The 23,746-nt window shown below is 35.9% G+C and overlaps 1 protein-coding gene across 3 annotated transcripts in view; it reads right to left on the bottom strand.

Annotated features, from left to right (window-relative positions):
- IPO11 (importin 11) overlaps positions 1-23,746 on the bottom strand; it is an 83,195-nt gene that overhangs the window by 53,113 nt on the left and 6,336 nt on the right. For all 3 annotated transcript variants that reach the window (XM_069001977.1, XM_069001978.1, XM_069001976.1), the window contains 13 exons: positions 22,256-22,340; positions 21,827-21,970; positions 18,368-18,468; positions 12,932-13,004; positions 8,753-8,956; positions 6,993-7,125; positions 5,990-6,048; positions 5,103-5,151; positions 3,830-3,900; positions 2,364-2,556; positions 1,411-1,563; positions 1,103-1,146; positions 117-207 (listed from right to left, as the gene is read on the bottom strand). In XM_069001977.1, the coding sequence (XP_068858078.1) occupies positions 117-207; positions 1,103-1,146; positions 1,411-1,563; positions 2,364-2,556; positions 3,830-3,900; positions 5,103-5,151; positions 5,990-6,048; positions 6,993-7,125; positions 8,753-8,956; positions 12,932-13,004; positions 18,368-18,468; positions 21,827-21,964 (1,309 nt within the window). In that variant the 5' untranslated portion in view covers positions 21,965-21,970; positions 22,256-22,340. The remainder of the gene's footprint in view (positions 1-116; positions 208-1,102; positions 1,147-1,410; positions 1,564-2,363; positions 2,557-3,829; positions 3,901-5,102; positions 5,152-5,989; positions 6,049-6,992; positions 7,126-8,752; positions 8,957-12,931; positions 13,005-18,367; positions 18,469-21,826; positions 21,971-22,255; positions 22,341-23,746) is intronic.

Genomic DNA, 23,746 nt, shown 5'->3' with positions numbered 1-23,746 from the left:
CACTATACAAAATTAGGTATTACAAGGTCAACTTGTTTAATAGTTGACAAGAGTGTGTTATGAATGTAAACAATTCTACATTTTTTATGTCCTTCATTTTTTTTTAAAGTTCTTACCTTGTAGACTGTGAACCATTTCTAAAAGAACTGGGGTAAGAGTTTGATTATATTCATGAAAAATATCAATAAAAAGAACTTCTGTGCATGGCTGAAAAATTAAAAGATCTGGTTAGAATCTATTAAAGGCAATGAAAATACATTTTATGCTAAAATTTTCAGTGCTGAATACCTCACACTGAAGGTCGTAATTTAAAACACAATATATTGTAGCAAAATTAGTACTCTAAGAAATACCACTCTTTCTACAATACATTGTGCTTAACTCCAGCAAGAGTTTGATGGTTACATCTGTATCAACCAGTTTTGTGGCAGAACAATGAATCTGTGGAATGAAACAGCTGGTGCTGTGCAGCCAGTGACTACACTGTAGGTGTGTCACAGGTTGTTTTTGTATTGGCTTATTGGCTCTAGGTCAGTGACTTGGACTGAACACCCTTTTACAACAACATACAAGACGCACCACGCTGGGTATTGTAGTTTTAAAATAAAAGTAATCCAGCAGAAAAACCTTGAGATCTCTCTGCAAAGGAAACCACAGCAGTTACAACTGGGAGATACGCTACAAGAGCATATTTCTGATCTGAACTGAATTAACTACTATAATAATTAATTAATGAATAAAATTAACTAATAAAGATGCACCTGGAACTTCCTTCACTCATCATGTCTACTGTCTACTAACAAAGTCGTAAGTGGCTACATCAGTTATCAGTTTAAGAGACAGCTTCTGCTAACTTTAACCAGATGTTACATAATTCAAATGTTGAAGCAAGCTCCTTTTTCCTCCCTCTTAAAATATGAAGTGCATAGAATCCCGTGTATTTCAGCAAGTTTGAACACTGATAAAAGAATGAAGTTAAACTTGACTAAATCTAAAGAAACTTAAGGATTTTTTTGAAAAATATTACCCATCTGGGTTACAAGACTATCAAGAATTGCATTCAGGAATGTTTAATGGGTTTCTTTCAAATTGAAACACTTACTCTGAGACTGTACTTCCAAGAATCTCCTCCAGTCTCTTCTACAGCTATTATTTCACAAAGGGAAAGAAGAAAGTATTATTTCAACTATGGCTCAAACAAAGTTTAGCATTTGGATATGAGGATATCATAGACTACTGAGAAATCTCTTGTTATGAAAAGAATGTCTAGCGGGAATATTTGTCCATGTAAGACTGCAGGAAATAAAATGGCCAATATTGCAGTAGGCAATTTGTAGAGACCATGTGGATATGAAGCACATACACAAATATCTAATTAAACTACAACCAACTGAATAGCATGTTTCTTACTGAAGCTTTCTGGATCCTCTTCCCACATGGTCAATTCTTCCTTTGTCAGCAGGAAATAGTGAGTGACTAATCTCCTACATATTTCCATTAATGTTGGGTACGTGAAAAAAGCTGTCTTTATCTTATGTGCTTCAAGAGTTTCAGGACTGCTGTCTGAAATAAAACATGAAGATTTCAGATTACAATTAAGTGGCTTAATGATCAAAGACTAGTCAAATAAAATTAAAAAGAAATCAATGAATAAAAAATTTCTATCCTCTGAGGAAAAACAAAAAAAGTGTATTTTCATGGCAGACTTTAACTGACTTTCAGGTGGTAAGCAGGTTTTTAAGCAAGGAATCTATTCTGACACATACCAGTATGTTTATGAAACTTTTTTTCAAATTCATAAAGAGAATGCTAATTGTTATCTAGTCACTGCCACATGTAAAACTAACGTGAAAGGTTGCGGTATTTTTTTAATTCATACATACTGCAGTGTATGAAGTTCCAAAATTAAACATAGTCCTACCAAGCAGAACATATGAACTTCTTTATATTCAACTGCATCTCCAATCCACTGTGTTTCTGTATTTCATTGTACTGGTATCAGTTAATTACAGAAAACACACCATTTTGTCACCCATACCTCACGGCAAAGATGCAACAAACTAGTTGTTGAAAATAAACCAAACTCTATACCTCAATACATTTTAAAATTAGTTCAATGGAAACTAAAACAATCAAAAAAGAAAAGATATTTGTGCTCCTTTTGCATTTAAAATTCCTTTGGCACGTCATTATCTATGTACATTAATACTATAAAAATTACAATAACAATTGTCAATATAGAGACAGAATCATAAATAGTTCAATAATTATTAAAACATTAATAAAGGAGTTAAATTGTTGGGAATAGCTAGCAAAATGTTTCTCAAGACATAAAAAATTATTTTAGTAAATAGTAGCAGTACCTTCAATATTTTTGGATGGCTTGTATGCATAATTTTTTACAATCATCTTAATGAGATTCATGCATTGTACAATAAACTGCTCAAACACAACTCCTTCACCAGCTTCTGTGAAAACATAGCTTACGGAGAACTCCAGTGATCTCTGAATCAAAGCAGTGAATGAGAAAGGATGTTGATCCAGGAAGTCCAAAAGCTTAAAATAAAAAAGAAAGTAGAAAAAAAGAAATCAAAACACTTTTAGTGAAGTCTTATTAAATGCTTTAGTAAACTAGTTATCAAAAACAGGTGCCAATTTATATAAAATTATACAAAACTGAACACAGGAAATTAGGAAGACATCAGTATCAATTGTTAATGAAGCATTATTTAACAGCTAAATTATTGATTTGGATTCAATTTTTTTTTTTTTTAAGTATGAGGAACAATATCCATTTTCAAACGGACCAGCTTGCTAGTAGTAAATAAAGTATATCAGCCATACTTAAAACAGTGAATATTTCAGCAGATAATTCATCCCTATTAGACTCAGTGTAAGTAAAAGAGGTATGAGGGATATATAACTTCCCCTCGCCCAACACCAACACTGCAGTACAAGTATTTGTTTCCTCAACGTAGCTTTTCCATTTAATGGTCTAAAATACACTGGTGGATTCCTTTAATCTCTTTTAGTACTGCAAAAATGCCTAAACCTATATTCTTGCATCTGAATTTCTAGAGGTGGTAGATTACCTATTAATTGAGTTTACTTTCTCTTCAGGTGTGTGAAAAAATATGCACATTTGCAATGTAAGTACTATGACAAGGACCAAAAATAATGTGTCAGAGCACATAGAACAGAATGTGGAAACAATAGGAACTCTGTAGGTTTGGTTAACTTAAAAAAATAAACCAAAAAAACCAGACCAAGTGTCAACGTTAAAATTACCTTCCAATACAATATGCATGTAACAGTTACACAGAACCAGCTGACAAGTCCAAGTGTATTACATGATACAAGTCTCAGAGGGCAAGATAGTTTTTTGTTCATTTTCTTTCAATTAACTAGTGTGGCCAGTAATTCCATAGACCTAACAAAGCCTTGGAAATAGTGATCTACCTACCTATAAAAAATAAAATGTAAAGCCTGTATCTTCTTTAATCCTTAATACTATTACCATTGCTTTACCAATAGTTCCGGAACTCTTCTTTAAACAAATCCTTGCTAAATAATTTACTTAATGGAATGCACTTAATTTTGTTTGAGCTATGAAAATGTATTCTTCACTGCTGCAACCTACATCAGCATCAGTAAACAGACACCCTTCTCTTCAAAAATACATCTGTTAAAAAAGTTTTAAGTTGCAGTACCTTCCATTTCTTTGAAAGGTCAGAAATGTATTCACTTTAAGGCACGTGTCTGGATGAGGACTGCTCCTCCAGAACTACAAACTATACAGTAACTGGAAGGAGATGGAGATCTTACTTACCACTTTCGTGAACAAAATTATGGTCTTTTCTAGACGATCTCTGCATATGCTTTCTGCTCTTATACTTCTACCTGGTAAATCAGACATTTAACAACTATAAATTTTCAGACTTTCATTTTCTTTCTGGATAGCTAAATTTTTAAAAATTAACACTGGAAAAGAACTTATTTTTACTGTAATTAAGAGATTATGTCAGCAGAAAAAAGTTCTAGGGCAGAATAAATTCAAAGTCAAATTCAAGGTAATGATTACTGGGAACAAAAAAATCTTAAAACATTTCTCTCAGCTGTACTGAAATTCACTGCACGCAATCAGGCTACAACAATTGTGACATCATTACAGAAAATTCAATGACTAACACTGTTTAAATAATGTAAGCAATTGCCAGTATACACAAAAAATAAGTATGCATTGAAAATATAAAAATGTCCTTTTAATAAAACTATTACTGCATAATATCATGTGCTTTCCTAGAAACTGCACCTTAAAGAATAACTTATTATGAACACTAGAAAACATTCTGAATTAGAAAAAAAACCAGATAAAACTTTTATAAAAAAAAAGAAAAACCAAAAAGGGGCATATTGAAGGAGTACAGGCAGAAACACGATACAATAAATGTAAACACTAATCCTGCAAGGTAGTTGTACCTGCTTTTGCAAAACAACTGACTGATTAGAAAAGTGGAAATGGAAAGGTTCAGCTCAGTTCTTGTCTTAGGACACAGAAACCCCACAGTCCTCATATTCTAGGGGACTACAATAACCACCAAACTTCAGCACAGGAAGGCCTTCAATTCCTTCTATTGAAACTATGCACCCTTCTTGTCAAAAATGAAAGGACAGCCAGAAGGAGCCTGACTGTTTAGTAAAAGTGGCAAATAGTGGCAGTTTCCATCTCTTCTAAAAATGAGGCTCAAAGCCCTGATCAGCCGTCTTATTGAAGTACAGGCTTCTGAAAAAAGGAACTTCACCAAAATATCAAAATACACATAACTTATTTTAAAAAGATTCTTTCTATTCAGTTTAGATATCTATTCTCATAAAAAGTGTTGTTGAAGTATGACACCAAATACAATTGTGGTGTGATTTTACTCTGGATACAAAAAGACACTTTTACTGAATTCTTTGATAGTTTCAGTAGCATTTAAAGAAGTAGCTTCCACTTATACAAAAATACCTTGCACCTAAATGATTACTGATGATGCACTAGGCTGTATATTTTCACCCAGCTTCTAATGTTTAACAGTGAAGACAAATATTCAGATACTTACTGCACTCCAGAAACTGTTTCAGCCGTTCAAATATGGCATGTAGAAAACCCTAAAAAAAAAAGAGTGTCTTTTAAAGATGAAGTCTATTCTGCACTATATTATGAAAACAAAGTTATGTCAGACTGAAGTCAGTTCAGGTGTGTAATCAGCTCAAACATGACCTCACAACTTTTAACTGAACTCTTTGACTATTTTGAACAAACAATTTCCTTGTGAAATTAATAATTAGCTAGCAAGCAGACTGCATAGATGATCCAAACAGTCCTTATTAGTATTACATAACCAGCACAGCAACTGTAGTAATAGGAAGGATAGGCAGCTACAGACATATCCTTTAAAATACGCTTATCCAGTTCTACCCTCTTCTCAACTTCCTAGCAGAGGACATAGGTTGTAGGTACTCAATTCCTCCAGCAAAACAGGCAGCACTTGCGGTTAAGGAAGGTGCTCAGGTTTCTTTCTCAGACCCTACCCTCTCCATGGGCCGCATACCACAGGCTTTTATCTCAATCAAACTAATTTTATCAAAAGAATATGATAGGACAAGTATGGCATCACATTTATCACTAAACAAAATGCTTTTAACTAGAGGGAAGAGAGCACATGTAAGACATCTTTCAGTAAGCAACAAGCGTCACCATCATGTGGTGTGTAAATTGGAAAAGGTGTCGTCTTTTTTTAAACATTAGTGTCCTAGCATTTAGAATCTATCTAGGATCTGACAGCTCTACACTATGGGTAGGACAACTTTGAGAGACTGTTGCTTGATCTTCCTTTGCATAATAAAAATGTGTGCCTTTCAATGATTTTCAAACATAGCTCTAAGAAGACCTGAAATCAACACAAAAGACTTCTAATCAAGAACTAGAAATGCACACGTCACTTACCATCACCTCTGCATTCCAATGAGGTTCTACAAAGCCATGGACCGTTAGTTTTCGAAGCACTAGGAAAAAGAAATTACTTGTGTATCTATTTATCAGCTCTTGTTTCAACAAATTTCAGAACACAATTACAATTCCACTTGCCATGCCGTTCTTTCAACTCAAAGCTTTAAAAAACACACATAATTTTAGGTCCCTGGATGCCTCATCCATACCTAACATTCACCTTTGTTGAAATTACTTTAAAATACATCTTGTGTAAAATCATGAAGAGAACTCCAAGAATTAATCAATCAGGAAGAATTCTGCCAAAACTCTAAGTATTCAACTCCTGAATGATTCTGCGGTAGGAAAAGGGCCAAGTACAGTCAAGTAAGGCCCCTAAGACACTTGTGAATTCTCTCAGGTTTATCACGGTCAGTAACCCAAAAAAACTGCATGCTGCATCCTCTGAAACAATTCAGGACATGTATTATCTACATTGCAAGCATTGCACACAAAAATGTCAGTTGTTCAAAGCAGCAAAATAGTCAGGATACGCGTTTACTCCACTCACAAGCCTTTGAGCATCCAACTAAAATATAAACTGACTGCTAAGGCTAGCTTTTCACTGGACACAGGTGGAACCTAATGGAATGAAACTTGTAGCTCAGCTTCCTCAATTCAGTGCTAAAGACATAAAAGCCTACATTACAACACATGTAAGAAAACATCCTGTTACACCCTCCACTTTCCAGCCTCCTAGACATTGACTGCTTACAACATGCACAGTGGAATGCACAGTTTCTCACATACTGAGAAACAAGAATACTCTCTCTCCCCCTTCTGTATGATTAATCCTCCTTCTGCCTTACAGTACAGGTAAAATAAACCAAGAATATAGTTACTCCCAATGGGCATGGCTTTGTTAGAGAATGGGAACTATTTACCAAAGAATTTCTACACATTCTACAATGTGAAGAAAATTATTTGATTCCTTACACTTAACATCATTCTATAGTATTACCTTTCAACGACAACAAGGTCCTTTCAAGTGAATTTGCAGCTGCAGCTTCATCCCCTGCACAAATTTGCTGTAGGAATGTATCTGTATGATGATTCCACAAGGAACACGCAAAGCTATAAATACTTGATGTAAGCTGCAAAAAGGAAGATGAAGAATATATTTTGTTTCCTGAATTTTGCTATAGCATAATAAATCCCTACATTTCAAAGGCTGGTTTTGACTATTAAAATATTTAATCCAGCTTCTTGTACGCATCATGGGCCACAATGTTTAATTTGTTTCTTTTTGTACTGAGTTGTACTAATCTAAAGACGTTTTCCAGAAAAACACCTTGCCTTAATTTGAAGATGTTACGATAGACTCACTGGTTTCCCTGACTACTTGGGTCTATGACTCTTACCTTAAAGAAAACTATTTCCCTTCTTACCTGATTTTCTGTAAATACAGCTGCTGGTATAATATGGTATGATGCTTCAAAAAATTATAAGCTTTCCTCATCACCTCTTCTCCCACAAGACAAGTTGTCAATCTTACAGTTAAATTAACGTCTGAATCAACTTACTCTGGGACACACTTAGCAGTTACAGGTGCAATAGTACTGAACAATGCATACTCCAAAACTAACTTTACTTTGTTGATAGCTGCAAACACCGATTTTTTGCCTCAATTCTTTTAAAATACAGAATGACAAATAGTTTCTAATCAGGTAGAACTGAACAAATCTGAAACTTAATTCACACTACAGTTCACAGACAGTGCTTAGCTGATAAAGATATCTGAATTACAACCATAAGATAAAGTTTTTCTCACTCAATTACGGTAGCAGTTGACAGCTTCATAATTACAGAAATCTGCAGCTAGTCTGCTACACCTTACATCAGTGGAGTCACAAGCACGTGACCTGTTTATTTAGTTGCTTTGAGTAAAAGTTAGTAAAGGTTCTATTTACAAGTCAGTCTTCAATACCTCAGACTCCTGATGGTTAAAATTTATTTATTATTACTTATTGATTACACAGATAAATAGCTAAACCTCTGTAAACAGTCTGCATTTTCTGTGCTCACTAAAATTTCAAAAATTGAAGGGTAACATGTTTGGCAAAAAAGTTTAACTCACTAAATTCAGTTAACTATGCTACATTGTTGTCCAACTCCAAATGTGTTTGGACATGCATAGCCTACAGCCGAAGTTAAATCTGTGTTCTAATCAGTGGATTTTTACAGTGGAGAATGTAAACTGAATGACACAAGATTTGGCATTTGCATTCACATCTTGCCTTTTAATTAACCTGAAGAAGTGGCCTACAAAAACCTCAAACACATTCCTGCTGATGATAAAAATCCAAAGTATGGTAATATGGAAGTCTAAATCCCAGTATTTCTTAAAAGACTATACTGAATTATGAATCCAGAACACACTTCCAAAAAACCTCCAAAAATTCCTAGAAAAGTAAGATCATGTATGTCATAAGGCTGATAAGCAAATATTGTTCCGTAGACGAAGCTCTGCTTCTTTACACAAATTAACAACATTCAAGCTGTATGCAAAATTAATAAAGATCTCAAGCAGCTCACCCAGAAACTGACTTCCAGTTATTCCACAGTATACATATACCCACAACATGAGACAACTTTTGTTTCAAGGGCAAACATTAAAGTCCACAAACATGCCATTAATGCCCTGCCAGCTAAACTTAGGAAGAAGCAAGCATGTACAAAACAGGATTTGCATGCTCTACAATACTGCATTACATCACTTACATCATAGAAAAGCTTCCTGTCTGCAGCAAGCCGTTTGGATGCCAGGGTCTTTGTAACATGGTAGAACGTAAGTAGCGCTCTGTGTTGTTGAAGATCATCCTGCACCTTCACGGATTCTACAAGAGTGGGTATAAGTTCTGGCCACTGCCTTGGGCAGTCCACTCTGGCAACTTTAGCAATCAGTACAGAGATCTGAGTTGCTATCTGCAAAAAAACACAGACACCACAAAGTCGAAGGGCATTTAGGAAATGAATAATGAAGAGATCAACAGCCAAATAAAACCTGAATCAAAAAAGACTAGGATGGATTGCTAGATTTTTCTGTGCTTTTTCTCAAGCTATTTTTACGTTTGCTGAATGCAAATAAATTTGGAGAAAAAATATTGTATTTAATGTTTGTAGCAAGTATTTACATAAAATACTAAACTTGACACCTGGTTTAAATTTTAGATAAAGACCAGTAACTGTATTTATTCTAGAAGTCACATAAAAGAAGACACAAATATTTGGGAACCACTTTTTATTTAATGATCTTTTCTATCACTTTCCATGAACATACACTGTTGAATACATATTACCTTTAATTCTACTCTACCTGACTTTTAGACAGAGCCATCCCCAGCCCCAGGCACATGTATGTGTCAGTCTAAACCCCATCCCAGTAGATGGGACTGAGACTCTGCCTTGATGTGTATCCCATATCGCTGCCTATGCCCAGAAATTAATTTTTGTGCCTTTCTATGCCTCTAACTGAGCCTGAGAGGGAGAAGAAAAACTGAGCAAAACTTTCTCAAAGCAGTTTGCAGCTTGTTCAAGGTCACATAAAGATAGGAGGTTTTTTTTCCCCAGCTGCGGCAGGGGAGCGAGGAAGCACCCGGCTTGCTGTGTTCCAGTCAGCTTTTGGCCAGTTGTTTCAGTTTCTGGTTCTCCGGAGAGAGACTGAGAGTTGGACTTTGCTTTTCCTTCTCTGGAATTCCGGATTTTCTCCCTTTTCTACTGGACTGCTTTCAACCTCAGAGCACATCGGGAGGACTTTCAACTGGGCACAGAGGGCCCGGCCATGGCCCAAGTCCCAGCTCTGAGGAGACCACAGGGAGGACTCTAACACTTTCCCAGGTTTTTCCTCCACAGCGAAAGATTTTACCATTTAACCTCATTTTCCTTTCCCATGTGTTTGTTAAATAAATAGTTTTATCTTCTTCACCTTCCTTCAAGGAAAATTTTTTTTTTTTTTCCTGAACCTGGTGGGGAGGGGTGGTTGTACCTTCTCTCAGAGTATATATTTCTAAATTTGGCCAAACCGGTACAGACTCTTTCTTGCTCCAGATCTTCACACCACAGGCCAAGGACACCTGCACCACTCGTACCATTCTGAATTTGGTCGTTGGGCCCAAATCCCACTCGCACCAGTCTTGCCAGCAGGTGGAACCTGATCCTTGCAGCACACATGCAGGATGAACAGAGTGAGATTACACAGCAAGATGGGTGAGGAATGCAATCAGAACACAGGACAGGCAGTGGTCATCAGGTGCAGGGTTTGTTCAGACACAGGTACAGACCACTCATGGTTTACATAAGACTGGCCTTTCTTATGCCCTCTTTCTGTCTATTCCACACTCGACTGCTGTGCAACTCCCTACCCCTAAACATTCCTTAATATATTTTGTATGGTCCCTCAAAACCCCACCTTAAATATCCAAAAATTTCACATTCTTGTTTTCCCTGTTCTTACCCCATCCTAATTGAAAAGGTCCTTGACTGGATTAGTGAAGCAGATACTCTCTCCATCAACACACTAGTAACAAGCACACTTCCAGCCTGGGGAAGAAGTCAAGTTCTTAGGCCCCCAGAAGGAATCCAAGTAATTTACAGGCCCAAGAGGGATAGCTATGCCCTTCTCCTTCTTTACTGTTTCCTGAGATGTTTCATCTGAAGTCTGACAACCCCACCAAGTTTTCCGTACTATTTATTCCTACCATGCTCCTTAGGGAGAAGAATTGCTTCAGGAAAATGACATCAATATTCTCAAGGACAAACTGGGAGTCTTACTTATTACCAGATCAAATTATGTCAAATTGGCAGGGGGAGCAAATAAATTCCCCTTCCTATGATCATATAGCAAGAAGCAACCTCCCACGAAGGCCAAAAGTACTTTTATCTTGAGGACTGGCTTTTTAATTGAGAGAAAAAAAAAATTGCTGTCATATATTTGAAGAAGTATTTTGTTCCACTGTTCCCTCCATATGGTAAATATTTTCAGAGGGCATGGAAATATGCTCTCAGCAGATGGTATATTCTCTTTTTCATCTTCACCTCCCCTGGAAGTCAAGTTGTATCATCACATCTCCATACTATGCCTATTTCTCACTTTTTTGTGTTGTTTTTCTTTCTATACAAGAGTCATAATTTTTCTGCCTTCAGTGATGCAAAAAGCACAAGCTGATAGCAACTGTGTTATGAACTATCTATGACTGGAAAAGTGCAGTTATCAGGAGCACAGGATATCAAAACTCAGACGTATCAAGCAGTCTGGGAACTAAATGAAAGGTTCCTCTGAAAGGACACCTCAGGATACCTACAACATAGATTGGGGAACAAGAAGAAAAAGGGAGCTGGACTCTGTTAACATATTTCAATATTGCACATAATTATTCAGGCAATTATTTAGACTGCTGCCATAAAACCCAACAAAATTCTCTGCATCCTAAAAAAATGACATCCCAAAAAATATCATAAGGACACACAGATCAAAGCATGAAGCCACTGGTCTTTAAAATGTCAGTTAGAAAGGTTCCAATCTCAACTGCAACTATGGTCTGATAACTGCCAAGCTGTTCATCAGCAGCGGCATTTTTAGCTATAAAACATGCTATGCTATTATCTTAGCAGGCAAACTGATGAAATAGTAATGAAGGTATGGAAAAACTATTAATAAACAGTTCAAATTGTTTTACAAACAATGCAGTTAATATTACGATTTTATAACTGATTTACCTACTTATACATGCAAAAAACATACAAACTCTTCAAAATTAAATATTTACCTAGTAGAAGCATAAAGTACACATGCTTTATGGTTCAGCTTGACCTACTTCATAGCTCTTCTTGGTTAAAATAAAGAAGTGAATAATATTTGGTGGTATTGTTTACATTGAAACTATATGTGCAGAACAAATTTTAAAACACTTTATACGTATCTGCTTTTTTAAAAATTGCATTTGCTATGAAAACTTTTAATTCTAGTCAAAACTGTCATTTCACAGTAGGCTTCTACAGAGACAAAATTACTCTAATTTTGATAAATTGCTCTAATACTAGAAGTTACATTAATCCTGTCAAGAAATCCTAAAAAGTTAAAACTGAACTGTCTGCAGAACAGAAGTTTATTTCCAAAACCTTTTCTTTTAAATCTTTATCTTATGCCAATCATTTCTGTATTTTCTTGACAAAGTTATTTAAGATCTAGCTCAAAATATTAGCAAATACTTCCTTGAAGAATCTTATAACGTGAAGAAGTTAGCAGAAGTAAGACTGATTTATCCAGTATGGGCATATTCTGTGCCCCTAACCTTAGTTCTATACTCAATGTAATAATAAATTCTTATTCTAATCAAAATCATGGCTTACAATTAGTCACTTTATGTAAGAAAGGACACTATTACACTGAAGCTTTATTAAGCTTATTTAAATTCACTAATGCTGTAACCAGAGATGCAACAGCAATACTGCTTAGGTGGGTTTATGCAGCAGCAACCTCAACAGCTCACTCCTGCTACGCCACCATCACACTTCCTTGTATGGCCACAGTGGGAGTCAGGTCAGAGAACACACTCAGCTGAAAAAACCAAAAATCACTCAGGGGAATGTTATTTTTGCACTACATCGATTCCCTGAACCATTTCACCAAATGGTTGCATAAACAGCAAGGGACAACAAACTGCCACTGCAACACCAAAAGAAAGAAACCACAGAGACAAAATATGTTGTTTCCAACCAAAGTGATTCTATAATTCAATGAATTATGATCTATGGTAAAAGATCTCACTTTAAGATCTGTCTGGAAAGCAATATGTAAACTGCAACTTTATTATTATTGTTAAATATGTTGTAAAGAAAGAAATCAATCTCTCTGTCAATACAAGCAGCTCTTGGGAGAGTGAAAAACAATCAACCACTGACCTGATTCACTGGCTCATTAAAGTTGGTGATAAGTCCAGCACGCAATGAAGTTTTTTCTTCTTCAGAAAGAGCACTGTCAGGATATATTTATTAAAATATTACTTACTTTCAATTAAAAAACTACTATCAATTCATATGTAACTATCAAAAACACTATCAAAATTAACAAAATAACATCCTTTGCTCTTCCATAACCTCAAGTATCTGTAAAAAGAGAGGGAACAGCGAAAGAAATACTTCTAAGGCATTTTAATCTCAGGTTTTGAGACCTGGGGTGACCTTTGTAAAGATAAATCACAGAAGAGAGTTCATTGAGTCAGATACGCAGATAAATAGTGAAAAAACTTAAAACTGTACAAATTACAAACTGATTGCTCTTACACAATTACTACACAGTTATAACTGTCAGAATTGATGATTTGAACGTGAATTTGCCCATGTATACTAATGGACAATGGCCAAAAAATGTCCAGAATAAGGCTATCACCATATCAGATGACAGCTTGTTTTGTAAAAGCAGTAAGTCTTTTTTATTACGAATCTTTTTCTACAAGCAAATCATATAGTTACACTTAAAAGTACATATCCTTTGAAAATTACAACTTTGTGTGAAAAGTACATGGATACAGTCTCCATAAAATGCAGGGGAAAATAGCGAGCAGGGCAAATTCTAAGCCATAAAGGTTAATTTTCATTCAAGTGCAGCATTGTGGTATCTTAACTTTGTTTTAAGTGACCTCTATCAGTTTAAGACTGCAAGTTGCAGTATGATATCGCTCCTGTATTACTTCAGACTTTAAATGATTCATGCAATTTTCTTTTAATTTTTGGGCAGGAAACGTAACACACTGCTTTGAAAAACACTTTGTTGGTATTTACAGAGTACACTATCAGGGGAAAAAAAAACCAAAACCAAACCAAACAAAAAACCCCAACTTTTTCATTTACTGATAGCACCTAGAAAGCTGTTTCTTCTTCATAAAAATCCTTTAAGCTATCATCCAAGGTTGTTCAGATGCAACAGTTTCACCTAACATTGCAATGACTTAGAAGCATACATGCAGACATCACATCTCAATGCAGACTAGTGCCTGGAAATTAGGATTAAACACACCAACACAACCACTTCCTCTTGCCTGACCTCAGGCACTGATATTAACCAGCTAGTTTTATATACTGAGGTTTAAAATTATGTCTAAATCTCCCTAAAGCATAGGTTTTGCACTCATCTAGACAAATACTAATCACAAAATAAAAAAATAGAGGCAGGATTTGCCATAAAATTTGCAAAACTATTCTAGTTTTCACTTTCCCTTCACACCTGCACAAAACACAAGTACTCACTATTTCCTGGTACAAAAGGGTGGCAATTCATTGTTTCACTGGCGACTCAGAACTGTACGCTAAGTCTTATTTTCAACGGTAATTACAGCATTCAGAAGCCATGATTTTATTTTTTGGTTTTTAAAATCAAGACTTAGGCTTTACGGTTTTTTTCCTGCATAAAATTAAATTATGCCTAAAAACATTTTGGTTAAAATTTACAAATATATCTGCAACAGGAAAAGTTTCTCTGCAGGTAACTATTTAATTTATTAATCTAAAGCCAGGAGATGACATTTCAGGAGAATAAATTTTTGTAGGGTTTTTTTTAATATGAAAATGGAGTATATAATTTCCACACATACAGGCATACTCTAAGTGGTTTCTAAAACTTAAAAGTTCTTGTTAATACAATTTAAAAAATTATTCTCAATTAAATGTAGATTGTATAATACTTCACTTTCAGAGATAATAGAAAGCACCTAAAACTTGGTTTGTAAAGAAAAAAATATCCTATTTAACTATATTACTTCGTTTACTTTGTTTATGGGCTCACAAGACACCCCTGGCCTTAATTACTTTTTCATATTAAACTTATATGCACAGTCTGTGATGAGCAAGAATTTAGTTCATCACTTACTGTAAATAAAAACGCTGTAATTGAGCTTTTGCTATTGCAGACAAAGAAAAGATATAGATTCATGAGGATGAACGCCTCAAATACATAAGCTCGTGATGAGCAAAACTGGAAAACAGTAATGGCAAACAAAAAATGTAAAATCTATGCCGATGCAAGTGTCACACAGCACTGTGACAGGGTCCCTAAGGGTTTGCCGGACCGCGGGTGGAGGAATTCACCGTTTAAATAACACGACAGTGACATCTGCCGGGGAACAGGGATGCCCTCAGCCCCCGAAGGAGACAGACCGGCACCACTGTCCTCAGCCTCCCTTAAAGCACTGCAAGAAAGCCAATTCCACAATCCCGTATTTAAAAGTTATAGGCAGGCGAGAAGTTAGGAAGACTGTGTCTCACTCAGCAAGTTATTTCCCTTCAGCATTGAATTAATTATATGTGCCCAATAATTAAAACAACTTCATCTAGACATAAACTTCTAAGTACTATCTACTTTGCTGTAGTCTTTCACAATTTGCAATTTAACATTACTTTGATCTTTCTCTGTGTTTGCGGTATAGAGAAATATATATCCAAATACTTAAAAAATAATTTTGGACCTTTTTTTTAAAAAGTCTGATATTTCGTATTTGGATTTCTGGCTTATGAGGAGTTATCACTCAAGCAAAAACATGTATTCAAAAGTATTGTTAAAGTTGCTAACATGGTACTCAAATAAGAGAACAAAGTCCACAAGAGACAGGATACAAAAGTAATTGTCTGTAAAATCAAAAACATGTTCAACTCTTGAATTCAAGACAAATAATTTTTGAAGAAAATAAAAACACATACAAAATCATCCTGTGAAACCACCTCAGGAGGCTGAAAACAAATTTCAGAAAGAGGCCAAATTGTGCCTGAAAAGAGGCTATGACAACTCTAGGCTCTTCTCCACAGCTACATGAAAAGCTGCCTGAAAAAGCAGGAGGGAGAAAGTTCACAGGCTCATCTTCAAAATCACTCTCACTGAAAAATGCTGTTTTAAGTCTGATCTGTAGATCAAAACATGCTTTGATGTACTCCTATGGATGGAGAGGGGACAGCTGCTGAAATGGGACACAAGATAAAAGACAAGAATTTTGCAAGGACAACAAAAATGCAGCCTCTACAATGAAGCCTTCAAAAATCATGACATTCAAAGTATGATTGGTTCACAAAACAATCGAGAATTCACAGTTCAAATCAAAATTTCTCAAAATGGTCTCAACATATTCTAAGAGAAACATGATTGGGGTAAGTGCTGACAAAATGTCACATCTAAGAAATTTAGAAAGAAAAACAGAAACGGGGGAACAGTTGAACACAGGCTAAAAATTTACTAGGCATTTACTCCATGGAATCCTTAACAGCAGCCAACAATTTTTAAAATTTATTTTATACTTTAACTGCATTAAATTAGTGGCAGAAAAATTAAAAATGGGGAAAAATAGCGTTGCACTGGAAATTTAATATAGATTTAACCCATGGAATCTTTAATAGCCAAGAGAAACTTAATTTTAAATTACATTTCCTTTAAAACTACAGGAAAACTACATTACAAGATTGATATTTAATTTTTACCTCAAACAGTAACATTTTAGTCTTTAGTTCTGCAAGAAATAAACCCGGCTTTTTTCACCAGAAATGCTACTAGTGTCTAAAAATATTAACAAATTGAAACAATATTTAACTTCTTCCAACAGTTCTTGCTAAGTACCAGTATTGTAAGCAGAATCCTGTTAACCAGAAATGTCAAAGATACATGTTATCTTTCATGAAAAAAACTGGTATTTTCCTTTCATATAAAAAAAGAATCCAAATGCTTGCCAATGTTTTGCCATTATATACTAATTTACACATACAAATACTGTAGTGTTCTATGCAATAATGAAGGAGTACTATTTAAATATGCTGTGGATACAGAATTTTGTAGTTTTTCCCTCTTTTGGTAATCTTTGAAAAAGCTTACAATGTAAGGCAAAATACATTGAACTATCTCAAACAATGAAAATCATACTTTATACCATACCACTAACTTAGATTTGTGATTGTCTTGGGGTGACGTTATGATGTGTATCCCATATCGATGCCTATGCCTAGAAATTAATTTTTGTGCCTTTCTGTGCCTCTAAACTGAGCCTGAAAGGGAGAAGGAAAAAAATGAGCAAAACTTTCTCAAAGCAGTTTGCAGCTTGTTCAAGGTCACACAGAGATAGCAATTGGTTTTTCCTAACTGTGGCAGGGGAGGGAGGAAGCTTGCTGCTCCCAGGACAGTTTTTTGGCCAGTGGTTCAGCTGCTTTTTCTCCAGAGAGAGACTGAGAGTTGAATTTTTCCTTCCCTGGAATTTTGGATTTTTTTCCCTTTTCTACTGGACTGCTTGACTGCTTTAACATCAGAGCACATCAGGAGGACTTTCCATCGGGCACAGAGGGCCTGGCCCTGGGCCAAGCCCCAGCTCCGAGGAGACCAAAGGGAGGACTCTGACACTTTCCCAGGTTTTTTCCTCCACAGCGAAACATTTTATTATTTAGCATCATTATCCTTTCCCTGTGTGTTTGTTAAATAAATAGTTTTATCTCCTTCACTTTCCTTCAAGGAAAATTTATTTTTTCCCTGAACCTGGTGGGGGAGGGGTGGTTGTGCCTTCTCTCAGAGTATATATTTCTAAATTTGGCCAAACCAGAACAGCGATCCAGAAAAACTGTACCTAGAATTCCATCTAATATCCATAATCTGACAGTGGCAGTCCCACCTATCTCACTAGCATTTAAGAAAGCCTGAACAATTCAGAGACACTGAACACTTGCAAGCTTTTATGAGTTCTGGAATTGAAACTCTTCATGAAAGCACACCTGTTTTTAAAGGAAAAAAAAAAAGTCCTTCACACAAAAGACTGAGATGTAATTCTAGGTGTTACATATTAAAATGGCACTTTTTGTAATTTTTAAGTAATTACATGGTGCTCATGAAAACTGCTTATATTTCTCATCTTCTTTGGAGAACTTTTTCTCCTGCATTATCAGAACAACAAAAAAATGAAGACCAGAACTTGTTAGTACAGTAACTACTGCCTCTTTCCCAAGTACACATTCAAAACAAAGCAGCTTAAACAAAATGGAATATCTCACTCACTCTCTAAGAGATTGACTATCTTTAACATCCATCACTGTCAGTAAATCCAGGTGTTAGTGTTGGAACACTTATTGCATCACTTCAAAACCTTTTATCTAGGAAACAGCCTTCTAACTCTGTTTTCAAAAGTAAATCATGAACAGAGTCGTAAGAAGCAATATAAAGACAAAATGTTTTATCAGTGAGTCCTGAAGTTGAAGGATGCTGTCACTTTCACCATAAATTCTAAAGTAACTTCTAAGAACTAAGGATCTGGTGTTTTTCCAGTCTGGCAGCCATAACAAAGCCAACTTTAAGACAGTTAAATGAAAGAACCCAAAACTTACTGTGGTGCAACCCGTCTCCAGTAGCGATCAATTCCATTTTTAAAGTACAGCACAGCTAACCACCTTACATTCACATCCAGGCTATGATTTGTAAAAATATTCTGTTTACAAAAAAAAAAAAAAAAAAAAAAAAAAAGAGGAAAGAAAAGATTAAGTCAAAAACTGCTTAAGACATCACAAGCAAGACAGAATTGTATCAACACATGACCTGGTATATGTAGAAATACACACACCTCTGTGCTATGGGTGTACATAAAATGTCTTAATCGTCATTTGACAGACAAATGAAACACTGAGATGTGTTTAGAGATTAAAAAAAGGTTTATCACTAGCCCAAATTTTGATTTATTAAAAAAAATCCAACTTATATGGCAAATGTACTGCTAATCTTGTCTGACAGAGAAGGAAATATAAGGGTAATAATTATCAGAACCAGACAGTTATTACACGCTTTAATGACATGGGTCTCAGAAGTCTGTGGCACTGCAGAATACAGGATAATTCCTTATTCTAGTCAGAATCCAGTGTTCAGGTTATTTCTTCATTACCTTCCCATATGCCAAGAACCATCCTGTCTATCAATACTGTGTAAAACAGTAACCTGGTAGGACTGCAATTCTCCAATTTGACTATGCGTATTCTAGGAAATCAGTTTCTACCAATAAAAAGCTATGTATCTATAGATACATACATACATATGCATCTACATATGCTTTTATGTATCTGTATATACACACAAACACAGAGGAGTTATTTTGTACAGTAATGTCATAAAATTAACCAACCAAGAAAAGCTAAATTAAAGGTAGGTTGTTGAATCTCAACATGGGTACTACTCTGAACAGCAGCTCTCCTGTTTTCTACTGCATCAGATGGATCCTTCTCAAGAGGGTAAGACATTATTACTCCCTCCTTTAGGGAGCAAGTATGTGTGAGCTCAGTGTTCTTACTATACAGTACACTGCAGAAAGAGTACACCACTTGTACTCATTGCTTTTAGAAGTCCAGTATGAAGGGACGTGAAAAATGCAGGGATTCTGGTCAAAAGCATCTGTTACCTTTGAGCACCATGCCCGCAGACTTATAAACAAACCTTTCAAATAACACAGCACTGTAGAAACCTGGGATCTTATTTTCACTATGAATTCAAAATGTAACTTTCTCTCAAAATCTATTTCTATTAATAGTAACAGCTTTCTAGAGGTAACAGCCAACCTGAAAAAAACCCTAACACACTCCAATCACTAGAAAGCAAACAGACTTACATGCCAACAACGATATCGACTTCCAAAACTAGCAAACTGTAGAAAAATATCAGAAAGATGGTAGCCCACCAATAAATACAACACAACATGAAAATGATCCCTATGTAATATGCCCTTCTTCCCCAAAGCTTATTTAGGAAGACAGACTGAATCTCTAGAAGACTTGACCTTTCCCCAATGCAACTTAAGCATATCAAAATACAAAGAGGTAACCTCAAACATCACTTCCGCATGACAAAAAAACATTTCAAAATAAATGAAACATAGAAAACCCAAACTACTCATACTGAAACTTCCACTGATCTTACAAACAACTATTCCTCTCCTTGCTAAAATATTTATCAGAAGAAAAGCTGCCACAGATAAAAAAACCCTTAAAACTAGACAGGCCCTAGATAAAAAATGGGAAAAAGAAGACCAAAGTACCTACATAAAAACAAGTAGAACTTATTTGCATATTCAGCATCTTCATATGAACTTCCTAAAATTTGAAGTATTTAATATAACACAGTAATGCTGTCACAGAAGTAGCAGGAATTAAGCCAATGTACAAACTGATACAACTTGTACAGAGGTTTTTTTCAAAACCACCCAATTTATCTCTGAATCGAAAGAGAGAAACATAATACCTTCAAAAGAGAAACAAAGAAAGTAATGATAGCAATTCCACTAGGTACTAAAAATGGTAGGATCAAAGATGCATGTCTTACGTTTCTTTGTCATTTTCTCTACTCTGAGTGTCCCAGAAGCAAGTGTATATCACAGTAAGTAATTATATTACTTGCCACATCCCACAGATATCAGCTGTCTTACCCACTCGCCATTTACAATTACCTGTTTCCCTGCACCCTTTTCTTGTCCACCAAGAAGGTGCCAACTATTTTCTCTCCCAGACAGCCCACCTGTCATGATCACATTAAACAAAGAAGGAGACACTTTACTTCTTTTTTGTTTGGAAGACTATGTTGATATTTCACATTTAAAGAAAGGCTGAGGTGGCCCCAACAAATCCACTTAACCACATAAAAGGAAATACCAGCATCTGATCCTCTTTGATAAGCATTTAAACCTCTGCATTTTTAGCCCTCATATTTAAAATTCACTCATATAAATTCCAGTTACACCTGTGAGTGTTCAACTTGTCTACACCTTAAGGTGTCAGCTCTCACAGCAAATATCCAGAGAAAAAGAAATGTCACCAGTGGCAATTTCTGCTGTTTTCTATCAAGATCATTTACCACCACAGCAACACTATGGCAAAGGCAGTGGGTAAAAGGCAATTTGACAGCTCAAAAGTTTTATCTTCTTCTACTCCTTTCCCTACATCATCTGGCTTGCCTTCAACTTTCCAAACAAATGAAAGAGAGGATCTACAGAGAACGGAACATGTCACTCTACGAATCATTCAATCTATGCACTGAGGGCAGACATTTCTAGAAAAAGCAAAAAAGCATTTTATTTGTGTTTTTAAGACTATTATAAACATATGCATAGATATTGAGAATAACAATACTGTCAACTTTAAGTGTCTTTACTGAAACAGTGGTTTCCTTTTTGACTGTGTTGTCATCACTCTGACCATATCAATGCATCCATTTCATCAACAGTTAGAATACTTTTGGAAGTACTCACCTTCCCCATTCCAGGATCTTACTACCACAGCCAGGTCAGCTAATTTGCCTGAGAGTTTCTCTCCCGTAACAAAAAGGAAAGCAACCCCAGAGAGGTATAAAACAGCACAATGGAAAGCATGAGGGAACTTCTATTAAAATGTTCATAAAGCATCACCTCCACAAAAAAGAAAAGGTGATTGCTGCCTTGGTATATAGAAGGGTCCCTGCCTCCTGAGGCAGTAAAGGTAATTCCTTTTACAAGGGCCGTCTTGGCCTTCTACCATATACAACTCACAAGAGGCCAATAAAAGATTTAGCACCACTGCCCACTCATACTGCTAGAGGCTGGATTTCCACCTTCTGAATGGCTGGGAAAAGAGCTTGCTTTGAGACATAGTGATGACAATGCCTACCACTGTCGTATCCTACCTAGCATATCCTTCAGCATAAGGATGCTAGTGGCTGGATCATGAAAACTCGGGGCTTCCCTCAACCAGAGGTCATGGTTCAACTGTGTTCTAGAGAGCAGTACTCAAAATTATTCAAAGTTTACTTAGAAGCACGTTTCCACTGTATCTTACCAACAAGACTGAATAAAAACCTGGCTGTGTTTCCCACTGCTTCAGTTGTTCCTCAGCTGGCTTCAACACTGCAGTATCTTGGCTAGTAGCTTGAGTCAAGACTTGCAAAACAACAGTGCTAGCACTGTTGAGATCCATGAAAATCTGAAAACATTTAAAAAGGAGAAAAAACTTAAGGAGAAAAAACCAGCAAATACAGACAGGTATTTTCCATTCATATTATTTGAACACCCTACGCTCATTTTTCATTAGACTACACACTGTAAAGATAGCATGACACCCACTCACAGGCAGTGTTGAAGTACAGGGATAGAACTATTTGCTTTCAGAAATCTCTCAGCAAAAGGAGCAAGCATTAAATCTATCATTACAAGCATATTTACCAGATTTGCAGAACTGCAGGAAGTATTTTGATTGTAAAACAGTTACCTCTCTTGTGAAGCAGAGCAACTAAGAGCAAAACTGCAACTAGAGATGATTATTCAGCTGTAAGCAGAGTAAACCATGGGGGTGTCTGAAAGGCAAAGATGCAGATTATTAACAGTTTTGCATTTTATTTTTCCCTCAAGAGAGAAAATTACACATTTAGATAATTAAATTCTATAATTCAAATTCATTGAAACAGCTTATATCAATTAAAAAAGAAAATTAAGTCTCACAATTAATCCTATATGAAACAGAATTTTTCTCAACGTATTTGGTTTCCTTCTTATTTAGCACCCAAATACTAACCACTGAACTATGAATGTGTACTGCCAAATTTCCAATGTATATACACCCTTATACACTCTTGTACTCTAAGAAGACAAAACAAAACACTGCTCTCCAGATGACAGAGATTACATTTATAATGACCACAGAAACAATGGCACAAGAAGAAAAAGATACATATATAAAAGAAACTATGAAGTCTGTCTTCTGCTTATAAAAAAGACTGTTTAAAGCCTATGTTAACTTTTAGCAACGCATACACAGTTAAATATTCATATACTCAAGTTTTCTAAATAAACAACAAAAAACAGCTTCTCTTCAAAGAGGAAAGAGGAGGAGGTTCAGGTGGCGCATCAACAATTTCTTCACGGAAAGGATTGTTAAGCATTGGAATGAGCTGCCCAGGGAAGTCGTGGAGTTGTCATCCCTGGAAATGACTGGATGTGGAACTTAGTGCTGTGGTGTAGATGACAAGATGGTGATAGGTCAAAGGCTGAACTCCATCTTGGAGGTCTTTTCCAACCTTAATGACTCTATGACTTGCTTGTATTTAATGGGAAAAAAAGGTTTATTTCTCTCTCCTCAGGAAGAAGATCAAGATTAAAATTTTTACAGTAATGGTAAGGAAGTGGGAGAAACGAGATTTATTCTGATACAGGTTTAAAATTTTGATTTTTAAAAAAATCACCTTAACAACAAAACTAACCAAAATACTGAAGACCTTTTCTACCAGTAATAGCAATGCACAATTCAAAAAAATTAAACACCCCTAAAAAAAAATTCTTCATCTCCAAATCTCCAATCATCCTCAACAAAAGCTGACTAAAATTTGAAGGTCCTAAAGACAGGCTACTTACAAACCCATGAAACACAAAATCACATCTCTCTTTACAGAAAAATTGAACAGGTGACTCCATCTCTGCTTTACACTTGCCATGTGAAGAATCTTTTAATCTTTCTGCTTTAAGCACTTGTGCAGAGGTTTTGGTAGCAGAAGGGAGGGGGGCGGTGCTACAGGGATGTCTTCTGTGAACAGCTGCCAAGAAGCTTTCCCCATGTCTGACAGAGGCAGTGCCAGATGGCTCCAAGACACACCTGCCACTGGCCAAGGCTGAACCCATCAACAATAGTGGTAGCACCTCTGGGATAACATGCTTAAGAAGGGGGAGGAAAAACCTGAAGGCTTTTGCTTCTACTGAAAACTTATAT

The sequence above is a fragment of the Aphelocoma coerulescens genome (genome assembly GCF_041296385.1).
Source record: "Aphelocoma coerulescens isolate FSJ_1873_10779 chromosome Z unlocalized genomic scaffold, UR_Acoe_1.0 ChrZ, whole genome shotgun sequence".
Taxonomy (NCBI): domain Eukaryota; kingdom Metazoa; phylum Chordata; class Aves; order Passeriformes; family Corvidae; genus Aphelocoma; species Aphelocoma coerulescens.
The sequence above is the reverse complement of the archived record's forward strand: the minus strand, read 5'-3'. Positions and strand labels throughout refer to the sequence as shown.